Genomic DNA, 13315 nt, shown 5'->3' with positions numbered 1-13315 from the left:
TTTTTTTTTCAAAAGTACCGATAGTATATCATATATCCAATTTCTTATAATAACGTCTATTAGGGTAACAATTTTTTAAAAATAACAATAGTGTTTATCATTAATCAGCAGTTTGAATATTTGTATAATATATATTCAATTTACTACAACAGTGTAAGCAGTAGAAACACAGTGGCGATCTCAAAAATGCTATATTAGAAATATCTCCATACAGATTTTTAAAATTAAAACATCTATGCTTTTTTTTCAAGCAATCAAACACTTTAATCTCATCTTATTAAAAAAATTCGTTCTGAGCTGAAGTATTATAATTCTCTCAAATCGTTTTGTTACAGCTCGATACTAAAGTATTGTTATGCTAATCACAATTCGTCGATTTCATTTCGAAAGACGATAAAAATTTATAAACTGCTGTTGAAATATTGTACACATTTTCACGATTCCTTAACCTTAAATTGAAATGTAAACACAACAACGCATTCTGTACGGGGTTACAACAATCGAAAGAGGATGTGTGGGTTTACCACAAATCTGGCGACAATCCCTAATATCGCGCCAAGTGCTCTGTATCATTGAGTCTTTGTAAATACGCAACCCGGTGAAGGAGCAACCAGCTGGGATCTCGAAATGGACGAAACTCAGATAACATTGAAATCCGTTTAAATCTTGGTGATATCGCTGGGGGGTGAGACACCCCTCTCACCCCCCCGTTGGCGACGGGCCTGCTTCTCCCCCTCTGACGTATGCAAGCGTTGAACACCAGTTACAACTAAAGCATGACGCAGCAACGTGTTAGACCAATCAACAATTTGTAGTAGAGCTGTACGTGAACACGCTGTTGGTCGTGAGCGGTGGATCCACCGGCGATTTCAGGGGCCGCCAAAATGTAAATTGCTTTAATTTATTTTTTTAAATTCTTCCTTAATAATTGCCTAGGTAATTTAAAATTTTAATGAATAATAATGCTTTTCTAAATTTGATCTAACAAGTAATGGAAAACGCAATAAGTTTGTATTCCTCCACGTGCACATATTTATTTTTAATTCCCTCCACTCCAGGTATTATTAAATTATTTTTGCCTTATATATCTTTTGTATAATCATAAATATTTTAATAATTTATCTACTGATTTTACTTTGAAAATGTAAATGATTATTGTCATATAAAAAAGTAGTGTTGAAAATCAACTCGGAGTATATTTTAATTGTAGCATTGATGATTTTATATTAATTCTTAAAATGATTTATGATTACTAATTTTATTTTTCTTAACATGCTCCGAATCTGGTTCTAAAATGATATTTTATTAAAATAAACTTTAGTAAATTAACTTTTAAAAGATAATTAATTGTTAATTTCATAAAATTGAATTTAGCAAAAATGTCTTTTTTTCAAGAGCTTAAAATAAAATTTATTTTTACACAACGAAATTTAAATAAGATATAATAATTAACAAAATTTAAGATTTAATAATGCTTGAACAGTCGACTGAATGAACAGTCGACTCAATTTTGGGTTTACGACTACTAATGTTCAACTCCATAGCCTTTGTAATTTTGACCAATCCAGAAGACAAGGAAACTCCTGGATCAGTACCCCCAGAGGTATAATTTGTTTTGGGAACATGGAGAACTTTGTGACTCGACAGATTTACCGTACATCAGTCACCATTTACTACACGGGGAGTCTTCGGCTGGCAGGGTTTGAACTCTTGGACATAGGTTCAGTGCCTTATCAACCAGACTAACCCTGCCTTCCCTGCACTTTTATTAACACAATTTTCTTGATTAATTGGAACGTATAAAAAAATACTTTGTCTAAAATGCATTTAAAGATTATTAGTTAAAATGTTTCTGCGCCAATTCGTCACGTATAATTTGTCATAATGTAATTCAAGGTAGGCGTAAATTGTAGCAATTTTATTTATGAACAACTTTTTCTGAGATCATTCGGGATAATCTGGTTCATCGAGAGTTTACTTTACAAATTAATAAGGTAAGGCTATAAAGTCGTGTAATTTCTGCATAGTGTTTGCTTACTAATAAATCTTTTTTCTATTTAGAAAACTAGTGTATACTTGGTTTAGTGAAAAATTTGTGTGGAAAATTTATCTGAAATTATATACGATGTATCGTCAGGCCATTCTGCAAATTCTCCCTAAATGGCATTTTTGGAACAACAGAGTAAGTAGATTTCTACTGTTAAGTAATTTAGGATCTTTGCACTAGTAAACCTAGTAACGATAATGAATCTGCTCAAGATGGACCTAACTTAAGCACATAAAAGGGAGGGGAAAAAAATTCCCGGCCCATCTCGATGTATGAGAAATGGAATTCAACGTAAAGGTGGTCTATCAACGCCTTCTATAACTGAAAGCCTCCACAAGGTTTTTTGTAGGTAGTCTGATCAGACCACTATGAAAGCAAACCAAGTAGAGAAAGAACAATTTAATATGAAATCTAATAAAAATTAGAAAGTGGTAGCAAATATATGTCAAATTTTTTTTTTTTCATTTATGAATATAATTGGTTTGTTTTATTTACTTGTCAACCACTATAGATTCAGTTCTAAGATATATATGATAAATTTCTCTCAAGTATTTTTAAAATAGAATTTGGGTTCATGCGCACAAGTAATTGGCTTTTTAAGTACTCTGCGCAGACTACTTGCAAGAAACCGTGTGGAAGCTTTCTGATGTAAGAGGTGGCGGCTCTATTTAGTGTTAAAATGTTTTCTTCAATGTAACGGAGCTTTCTAAATTGTAATGGCGTTTTATAAATGGAGTTAATGTAATTGCACTTTCAAATATAAAGGCGCATAAAGAAAGAATTCATTCTCGTAATTCATAATTTAATTACCATAATAACGAAATATGAACATTTATAGACTTAAAATAACGTTACACAAATCTCAACTTTTCCTGAAGGTGTAACTTTGGTTTAAATTTTACAGCTCTTTTAATGCAATAAATCCTCCTCGTGGCAAAAAATATCATTAAACTTTTCATTGACAAGTATTACCAGGTCTTAATTACAATTTTATTCTATATAGGCATGTTTTTCTCATGTTCTGAAAGGTGTAACTTAGGTTTAAATTTAACAGTTTTATTCTATATAGGCATGTTTTTCTCATGTTCCGAAGGTGTAACTTTGGTTTAAATTTTACAGCTAATTTAATGCAATAAAGCTTCCTCGGATAATTCAGGGGAAAAAATGTCATTAAACTTTTCATTGACAAGCATTACCAGGTCTTAATTATAATTTTATTCTATATAGGCATGTTTTTCTCATGCTCTGAAGGTGTAACTTTGGTTTAAATTTTACAGCTAATTTAATGCAATAAATCTTCCTCGGATAATTCAGGGGAAAAAATGCCATTAAACTTTTCATTGACAAGTATTACCAGGTCTTATCTTAATTATAATTTTATTCTATATAGGCATGTTTTTATCATGTTCTGAAGGTGCAACTTTGGTTTAAATTTTACAGCTAATTTAATGCAATAAATCTTCCTCGGATAATTCAGGGCAAAACTTTTCATTGACAAGTATTACCAGATCTTAATATAATTTTATTCTATATAGGCATGTTTTTCTCATGTTCTGATGGTGTAACTTTGGTTTAAATTTTACAGCTAATTTAATGCAATAAATCAACCTCGGATAATTCAGGGCAAAAAATGTCATTAAACTTTTCATTGGCAAGTATTACCAGGTCTTAATTATAATTTTATTCTATACAGGTATGTTTTTCTCATGTGCGACTTAAGGATAACTTTCAGAAGACCTTAGAAGTTATCAAGGAAAGCCACAGAGCCCATAAATTCTGTGGTATTCTCATAAACGCTAAAGAAGTCACTCAAGAATCTGATTGTATCTCTCTTCACCCTCCCGTAGAAATTACCCTGAACAAAGATGAGTTAGAAGCTCATTCAATTATCTGTGAGCTAAAAGAAATCATTCATAAAGATAAGCCTGAATATATTCTAATTGATACGATCTTAAAAGCACTTAGAAATAACTCTAATGAGACACGTCAGCAGCTTATTTCACTTCTCTTTAGTATTGATATGGTTAATTTCTTGAATCCCAAGAGCCAGAGTTCAAAAGAATACTTAAAATCTTTTATAAGTGATGTTGAATGCTTTTTTAGAATTGCAAATACGCTAATTCCTGATGAGTTTTTAGATACCCAAGGAGCTTTAAAAATGGTTGAAGCTAGATTATTTGATCATTTAGAGCAAAATATGTTAAATGATGGATGTCTGTCTTCAATCTCTTATCTGTATTCAATAGTGCCCCATGTAATTTTTGAGGAAGGTAATCACTCTAATGATCATAATAGAGAAATGGAAGCTTTAATGTCTGATGCTGTTTCACTAATTTCAACTAGGTTGTTACTACTGAACTGTGCCTCAAAATCTATTATAGAGAAATGTTTATTGGCACGAAGATTTTCACTTGCTATTGACAGAGATAATTCTGATTGTGAAGAGTTTTATTTGCAGCAGTTTAGAGATTGCTACTATTTTTTGGACAAGGTAAATATGAACTTTTTTGTAACAATGTTCTTGAACACTGACATACCGTTTACAGGGTTAGTCAAGCTTTACCTTCTGTAAAGCCCCTCGGTAGCCTCTCTATACAGCATTTTTGTCTTGATAGTTCGTTCACCAGGAGTTGGCACTTGGCTCCGCCTTCATCACGCGACGATCGCTATTTTTGAGAGAAGGATGTGAACAATCCTGAAAAAAGTTGTTATTTTGGCGACCGTATGACAAAAATATTTATTTCGCAATCTTTATGTACATTTTTTATTACATTATAACATTAAATATTTCATAAATCTGATGATATTTCTCTCTTTTTGAGTGAATAATTTGTCCTTTTTAAAACATTTTGCTGGGCACACAGCCGTTTTTGAATTTAAAATATATTTAATTAGATAGAGTAACGAAAGGTATAATAGCAGATGATAAAGCGAAGGAAGTGACTTAAAAAGAATTCACTGTTAGTGTTTGGCGTGCATTAACGGTTGTCTCAATTTTAAGCGCGGAGATGTTTTTCCCTCTTACTCCCGCTCTGAAATAAACTCTTCGTCCGAGGAGATGATGGAGCAACAAGTGTCAACTCCTGGTGAACGAACTACACTTTATCTAACAAAACTAATACTAATATAAAATTAATAATCCGTTTTTCCCCCTAGAAAAATCTTAAGACATTTGATTTGCGGGGTTCAGTAGGGAACCAAATAATTCACACAGAGTAGGTGGCCCTGAAGCCTGCCAGCGAAAACATAGTGCCACGTAGTTATAATCAGTTTTTCAACTTAGTCCCAGATTGTAAAATAATTATTACAGCAATTTTTTCAATTAAGCTAACCATTAGTTGTCAATAAATAAAAGGTTTGGTTGATAAACAATTATCGAAAAAGTACTATTAAATTAATCATTTATCTTGGGGATGATTTACATTTTAATTGAGTTTTAAGCATTGAAAATTATATCTTTAAACATTATTTTATCAAAAGTAAAATATTGAATTTATAGGCCGAGACGAAACAATAACTTTGTATTACGGAAAGTACTATTACTATTGCATTACCCTTTTTTTTCCATTTACAAAATTAACTCTATTGATATACAGTTATTTTAATGATGGCAACGACAACTGAAAAGCTTTTTTCGACAGTTGCGTTTCTTCCTTTTTAATAAAAAGAATTTAAAGCTGTAAAGCACAGGTATTACTTTTTAGTACTTTAGTATTATTTCGTATTTTTCTCCATTGAAATCTGTTATCAAATTTTAAACTTCTGTGAAAATAAAGCAAATCGGAGTTCCATGTTATCGTTTATTCAAAACCAAGAAGCGAAATCTACAGAAAATGAAATTGTTACGCTGATTGGATAATAAATTGAAATATGAATGCGAACCTCTGATTGGATGAAGACAAACTGAAATAGGGAGAAAAAAAAGTTGAGAATCGCATTAATGATTCAATGAACTGTATGCTTCTCTTAGCATTAAATGAATCATTAAGCCAAATGAATCGATCTTTCGAATGCATCCTATCTCTTAGCATTAATATTGGCCAAAGAGTTGATTTTTGTGTCGATTTTTTATACTTTAACATTACAGTATTTAAATGATTCTTTGAGCTGGTTGTTCGACTCATTTGAGCGATTTTATATCTTTTAACATTAAGAGATCTGTTTTGTGACACGAATCGATTCTTTTCAGTATTATCTTATCCTCTAACATTAATGGGTATTAACAGAGTGATGGGGGTTAAGAAGAGGGGCAAGTAACCTAAGTCATTTTTAGAAAAAGAGGACTTTTAAAAGGAAAAAAAAAAATTTTGAATATTCAATTCACATCTTAATGATTTCAATTATAAATATAAGTGTATAACCAGTAATTATGTTACACAGAAAATATATATATTTTTAAAATTTTTTTAAGGGGTGGGATGAGGCAATTTTTAAAATCTCTTTATGGAGGAGATCAGTCCTATGTCATACCACTCCATATAATTGTTTTTCAGTACTGTAGTTTGTCATTTGAAAATAAAGTTCAAATTGACAAACGATGAAATATTAAATTTTCATAGCTTTGTAAATTAGTAAAAAAAATTAATTTTAATAAAAAGAAATGTGTCGGTATATGTTTTTATCAATGCATTTTTGTTGTCTTCTTAAAACGAAAATTTAATTGGGCAGTGGAGGTACGGAATTTCCCCACCAGCCTTGGAGAAATGGGTACCCCGGGCTAATATAGATCGATTTAAAAGAATTGGTTGTACAGATTTTGAGTCTATTATTTTTAATTAAGCTTATTTTGATTATTAAAAAGTTTTTTTATCAAATTGAAAACGTAATTTAAATTATTTATTAATTTATTTCGCGTCATACATTTTGAATTTTTTACGTTATTATTTGTGAATTTACCGTTTAAGTTTTTACTAATATCCTTATTATTAATTATTGATTGTATTAATATTTTTAATATAAAGATCAATTTTATAACAAAAAAATATTTTTAATAAAATTGTATTTTTATACAAATATAACAACAATAAAAAGGCATTAAAACTGAAAAAAAAAATTTAGCATTACCTAGGACAGTAGATTTCAAACGGTGATCCACGAAACCTTAGGGTTTCGTAAAGATTTACAGGAGTTCTGATAGTGAGTACTTCTTACAGCCACAGACGGCTGACCACCCAACTGTAACAATCAGCTTCTGCACCCTAGAGTCCAAGGTCTAAGACAGAGGTTCCCAAATAGTGTTCCACATAACCCTATTATTCCGTAAAGATTTACAGGAGTTCTGATAGTGAGTATTTTTTACAGCCACAGACAGCTGACCACCTAACTGTAACAATCAGCTTCTGCTCCCTAAAGTCCAATGTCTGAGATAGAGGTTCCAAAATGGCGTTCCACAGAACCTTATGGTACCTCGGAAAAGCTACAGTGGTTCCGCGAGTTAATACTTTTTTATAGCTAATGATGAGTATTGAAACCTCAGATTATATTTAGATACAATCTATATATAATCTATCATAATTTATTTAATCTTTCGGTTACTTTAGGAAATTATTTCTAAATAAATGGCATTTTTTAAAATAAAATATAATATTTCTAACACCAATATAATGAATGAATTATGAAAACGACAAGCATTAGTAATTGTCATCACCCGTTTCCGATTAAAATAATTATATTCTTTAATAAAGAAATATGGTTCTTTAATAACCATTTTCAACGTTTGTTGCAGTTTTTCTAAATTTTCATTTCGAAGTAATTTATAATTCAGCTTATTTGAACTTATTTATATTATTTATTTCAATTCATTTATTTTTAACTTATGTACAGTCCGCAGAAAAAAAAAAAAACGAATTAGCCTGAATATTTTTTGTTCCAATGATCGGATTTTCACGAACAAAGTGTCAATCTTAATGATTCTTGAGGGTGACCTCAAATATCCCAATTAATTAGTGCTAACTATTAATTAAGTTACGAAATCAGACACAAAAACGTACTTTCTCTGAATAAACACACACACAAATATATATATACATATTTTTTACATATTTGGATTCCTTATCTTCAAAATATAGGGGGTAGCCGCAATCTAGGAAATATGGTCCCCATAGTTTGGTTAGGAGAGCGATTCAAAGTTTGGACCCTTTAATGTTAATTTCGTTTTTTGCGTTTTCAGTCATATTTTAAAAAACTAGTGAAGCAATTCAAAAAAAATTTGCTCCCACTCATAAAACTCATTTACCCAAAGATAATTTCATGAAAAAAATAATTTTTAATAATTATTATTTTTTATTATTTAATTAAATTGAAGATGAAAAAATTTTAACTTATTAGGTATAGATTTTTTTATACCATATTAATCTACATATTTTTCAATTGAAAAATCTAAAAGTTTCAACTGTTTTTATTTATTAGAAAATGAGAAAAATTAATTATTTTTAAAAAAATAATTTGGCGACAATGAAGAAATAATTAAATGGGGTGATTTATATTAAAATGAGATAAACTTAGGAAGAACTTGTCTTAGCACGCGTAGCGTAAAATTTCATTCATATTTTTTTCGCTAATAATCGTTTGCTAATCTTTTTATTTTTTTTAAACTATAAAATACGATGTTTCTTTTTTATTCCTCTAAAAATCTATTTGCAATTTAGTAAAGAAATTTAAATAAAACATTTTATTAAATAAAAAGCATTTTATTCAACGAATGTCTAGTTTTATAAAAGCATGCTTCTGATAGAATATGATTATACACCAGATTGTGCTTATTTAATGTGATTATTTTTTATTTTATAGTTTTTTTTCCTTAATAACTGATACAATTTCAAAAATATACATACGTATAAATAGATTTGGAATAAAATATTTATCAATTTCTTGAATATATATTTTATAAATATTAATAGAAATACGTAGTCAAGATAAGCATCTCTCACATTATCGCAAATTTCTCAACATCTTATAAAGTAAACTTACCAGTAAAGGAACACTTAAGCTTAGTTTGCCTTTAAAAAAATCATAAAAATTTCCAAATTTGTAATTCTAGTTGATGGCGTCGACATATTTGTTATTAAATGCAAATTACGTGAAATTTTTTTAGATAACTTACATAATATTGTTTTAAACTTTTGGTGGTTTGAATAATAAGTAGTAAGATAAGCAAGTGAAGGAAAAGTTCTTACCAGTGAATAAACACTAAATTTTCCAGTGAATGAACACTAAATTTTGAGAGTTTCTGAAGCTCTTTAGGAATTCATAGGTCATACAAATGTCTGAAAACAAGTTTTTTCTTGGAATATAACCGCATTCAACCACAGTTAACGTGGAAAATGTTTTTTTTTTCAGTCATGGAATGGAAAGTAAAATATGGTTGAATACAGAATTAAAAAAAATTGTTTTTCATTTTTTTCTCAGAGTTTAATAGTCCGTTCTAAATCATGAATGTTTATTATTGTGTAATCAGATGATGTTTTTATTATTATTATAATAATAAAAACACTTTTTTGTTTAATCTTTTCCCCATATTTTTAAAGTTTTTTTTAAATCTTTTTAATTATTTTTTTTTCTCTTCGTCATACTTTCTGCTTTAACTTTTTTTTAAGCTCTTTCAATCTCTTTAAATTTTAGATCTTTTTCTTAAGCTAATGCAAAAAAGTAATTTATTTCTTTTGATTTAACCTTCCTCTTTTTTCCAAATGTTTGGCCAATGTAAATGTATCTTCGAAATTTCTTTTGATTTTCCAGTACCATTGCTAGAATTCCTCACTGGATAATAAATGAGAAAAAGGAGTTTCGAAGTTTGAGTAAAATCCATCTCTCATTGACTTATATCTAGTGGGTCTTCAGCAGTACTTACCATTTACTTATGGAACCAATTGTTTTTGCAACTAACAATGCCTCAAGAGGACTTATATCAAAATCAGTTTTCAAGATACTTTCATTATCAAAGTTAGTTGTATCAGCTTCAGTGCCAAAATTTGATTAACCAAATGTTCTTTCTGAAATAAATTCTTCCATATTGAGAAAAGCACAGGACATTGGATATTTGGGAAATTAAACTTTTCTGTCAACGTTCCTTTAAAAATTTGCAACATAACTTGTGAGATTTCCTTCTCAAGCTTCTGAAGAAATAGTGCATGTTATTCTCGAAGCATGTGTTTTGTTGATAAGCTGCCTTGCTCATTAACTCTTGGTGTTTGTTTTGCCTGCATTTGTTGTCAACGTTTTCTACATCGAATGGAAAAATATCGCACTTCATAAAAGCATTTGAACTTCATCAGTTGATGCCTCAAAATCTTATTTAAAAATGAATGTAAAATTCTCTCGGCATATTGTTTTACAATTCTTTTGCTTTCCAGATCTAACGGGAGATTTCCATGAATTAGGTGGAAAGCTAAACCAGAGAATTTGTTTTGATGAACAAAACTTGCTCGGTTTCAAATTGATATGAGATTTATCCCTAACCAGAAGAAGCAAAATAGGGAATTTAGTAGCATTTTTAATTAGCCATGGGTAGAAACATTTGCAATATATTTGTAAAATGTTGCTGCGGTCACCGTTTCATTTCATGAATCGCTTTTTCTAATGAAATATATAGCAGGGACTGATTCTGAAGTACCTCAAAGAATTCTTCAGAAAGGAAAAACTACCAATGAAGGTACTTTTTCTTTCCTAGGTACTATAAAATACAAATCCTCATAATTTTTAGGGCCAAAGATTTTTCCCGTTTAAGGGCAGTATTCAATTCTCGTTTAGTTCGCATTGTAAATACAATCACTTTCTAAAAGGATGCCAGGGCTACTTCCCTCCTAAAGATTCCTCTAAAGTTCTTCAGACCAGGCCTGAAAGCGAGACTGAAAAGAAAAATACTGGTTGGAGAACTGTTTCACAGCCGACCCAATTTCATGGGTTTACGACTACTAATGTTCAACTCCGTAGACCTGTAATTTTGAACTGGCCGGCGAGGATCGAACCCACGACCTCTTGGATATGGGCCCAGCGCCCTACCGACCAGGCTGTGGATGTCGTTTTCCTACCAGTTTCCGTTATGACGTTAAAGACCGCAATAGGATAATAATTTATCTAATTATTGGCACAAAAGCCAGCGAAGAAATTTTCTATTTAAGCTTTTATTATTATATTTAATTAGTTTTGTTTTCGATCAGTAAACATAGTTTATTAAGGTGTCTAAGGTATGGTGTTTCCCAAAGTTCGGTACGCGTACCCACAGGGCTACGGGAAAAGTTTAGCAGGGGTGCGAGTTCTTATGTGAAATATCTTGCAACAAACGAAAATTTCAAAATATTTTATTTAAAAACAAAGCTATTTTTATAGCCATCAAATCTTGAGAAACTAATTTTTGACATGCTTAAATTGCGAAGAAATTATTTATTTCCTCGAAATAAGTTTTTCAATTTTTAACTTAAATATTTTTCACAAAATTTCAAAACACCACTCCAACGAAGAAAATCTGTAATTTAGACCTTGGCCAAGATTTAGACAGTCATTATTTTTATACTATTTTTTGTTTCGTTTTAGGTGCCTTTTTATTATATGTCAAGAAAAGAGAGACTCCTGCAGTACTTGAAAGACACTAAGAGTAGTAACAATGCCTGGGAGTTTTGTGAATTGCTTAGCTCTATAAATAAACTTAATTCTGATATTGATACGAATAAAAAATCTTTAAATAGTGATTTAATTATGAATCGTCTTAAAGACATAATTCATACTGAAAAGCCTGAATATAACATAAATAAATTTATCCTGATGTCCCTAGAGAATAGAACTCATGACTTAAAAGAAGTAAGTCAGTTTATATCTCGATTTCTTTTGGATATTGATAACTTTGACTGTGGAAAACAGAATTCAGAAGAATATTTAATGCATTTCATACAAGAATTAGAACGTCTTATTAATTTGCATGGTTATAGTATTGCTAATTTTTATGGTTATAATATGCATGACAGAAAAAATTTCAATGCTTTAGAAAAAATTTCTACTACTTTAATGTATATTACAAGGAGCTGTACAGCAGACCTTCTAAGAGCATTATGCCATAAATACCAATTGCATTTCTTCGACGAAGAGAAGAAAAAAATTGGATTTTTGATGGTAGATGCTATTACACCTATTGAAAAATTTGGGTGTAGAACCAGTGGTATTCAAGGGCACGGTAAGATAAAAAGTTTTTTGTTGTTACGAAGATCCTCCCTTCAGTATTTCAGAGATTTTTTTGATTCATTTCCTGTTGATGAAACTCCATTAAAACGTTTTGATATGAACAGGATAGATTTGTGCATCGAGAAATTAGATAGGGATATTGATAATATGTGTAAAGATGCTGAATTTTGGGCTTATCTGGAAGATGAGGATGATGAGGGTTATATCACTGATTACGGGGAACACGATGACCTCGAGGAGTATGGCGCATCTACAATGCCTGAATCACATGTGTGGTGGGCTAAGTGTTCTCAAACCCTAAATCGTTTAAGGATAAATAAATTTCTTTATCAACTTTGTTATTTCTCTTGAGCTGTAATACGACATTCTAATAAAAAGAAATTTCTGTATGTAACAGTACTCTGGATATTAAACTTTGTTGTTGTTATGAATATAGGGCTGCCTTTGGCGACTAAATCGACTGTTTTAAAGCAATATTAACTAGGGCGACTATTTTAGTAGAAATATGAGTAAAAACAACTAATTTACAGTGAGTTGCGTAAAATCGGCGACTTTTTTTAGCCAATTAGCGACTAAAATGAAGAATAGCTTCTTGAGTTTCCCCCTTTCCCCACTTTTTTTCGCAGCGCTTTCGTTTTATCCAAACTTTATTCTTCCTCAGTCAAAAGCAAGACAGACATGTTTTACCAATCAGACTAATGGAATTGAATTGCTCCTCCTGCTTCAGGAAGCTTATGTAATATCTCTGAGGATTACGTTTTCCCCCCCTCTTTTAATTTAAACGAAGAGGCAAAATTAAAACAAATTGTCTTTAAATACACAAAATGTGTAGTTAATTTTTTAGAGCGATTTAGAATAGAAATATATATATATATTAGGTGATTCTGAAGAAATATGACAATTCACTGTCCCTTGCTCCAAGATCTAATACTATAATTCTAAAAGAACTTTTTTAAAAAAATATTAATAAATAGCATTGCTGTTAGCATTTTAAAATGACTTTGCATAGCATTGACTGTTTTGTATAGTTAAAAAATTTAATTGAACTTCAAAATTTCATGTTTTTGTTATGTCCCAACAATATCTCCAATAATA

General features: G+C 30.4%; 2 protein-coding genes across 4 annotated transcripts in view; both read left to right on the top strand.

The window, feature by feature from the left end:
* The window catches only part of LOC107450540 (acid-sensing ion channel 2-like), a 65780-nt gene that overhangs the window by 10893 nt on the left and 41572 nt on the right, over positions 1 to 13315 (top strand). The window lies entirely within an intron of this gene.
* Positions 599 to 12616, top strand: LOC107446868 (uncharacterized). Of its 3 annotated transcripts, none has more exons than XM_016061649.3 (4): positions 599 to 886; positions 2062 to 2182; positions 3741 to 4538; positions 11579 to 12616. In XM_016061649.3, exons 2-4 carry the CDS (start codon positions 2126 to 2128, stop codon positions 12569 to 12571), a joined length of 1848 nt encoding a protein of 615 aa, XP_015917135.2. In that variant the 5' UTR covers positions 599 to 886; positions 2062 to 2125; the 3' UTR covers positions 12572 to 12616. The 3 variants fall into 3 exon arrangements, with proteins under 3 accessions (XP_015917135.2, XP_015917143.2, XP_015917128.2); XM_016061657.3 differs by having other exon boundaries at positions 817 to 936; XM_016061642.3 differs by having other exon boundaries at positions 817 to 1058.

The sequence above is a fragment of the Parasteatoda tepidariorum genome, chromosome 7 (assembly GCF_043381705.1).
Source record: "Parasteatoda tepidariorum isolate YZ-2023 chromosome 7, CAS_Ptep_4.0, whole genome shotgun sequence".
Lineage (NCBI taxonomy): Eukaryota > Metazoa > Arthropoda > Arachnida > Araneae > Theridiidae > Parasteatoda > Parasteatoda tepidariorum.
Note: the sequence above shows the minus strand (reverse complement) of the source record. Positions and strands in the feature narration are given on the sequence as shown.

What these genes read in the sequence shown, in the direction of transcription:
- LOC107446868 (XM_016061649.3), top strand. Translation starts at nt 2,126, where the DNA reads ATGTATCGTCAGGCCATTCTGCAAATTCTCCCTAAATGGCATTTTTGG. An exon ending in GGCATTTTTGGAACAACAGA is followed by an intron (nt 2,183 to 3,740) that starts GTAAGTAGATTT and finishes TATTCTATACAG; the next exon opens with GTATGTTTTTCTCATGTGCG. An exon ending in GCTACTATTTTTTGGACAAG is followed by an intron (nt 4,539 to 11,578) that starts GTAAATATGAAC and finishes GTTTCGTTTTAG; the next exon opens with GTGCCTTTTTATTATATGTC.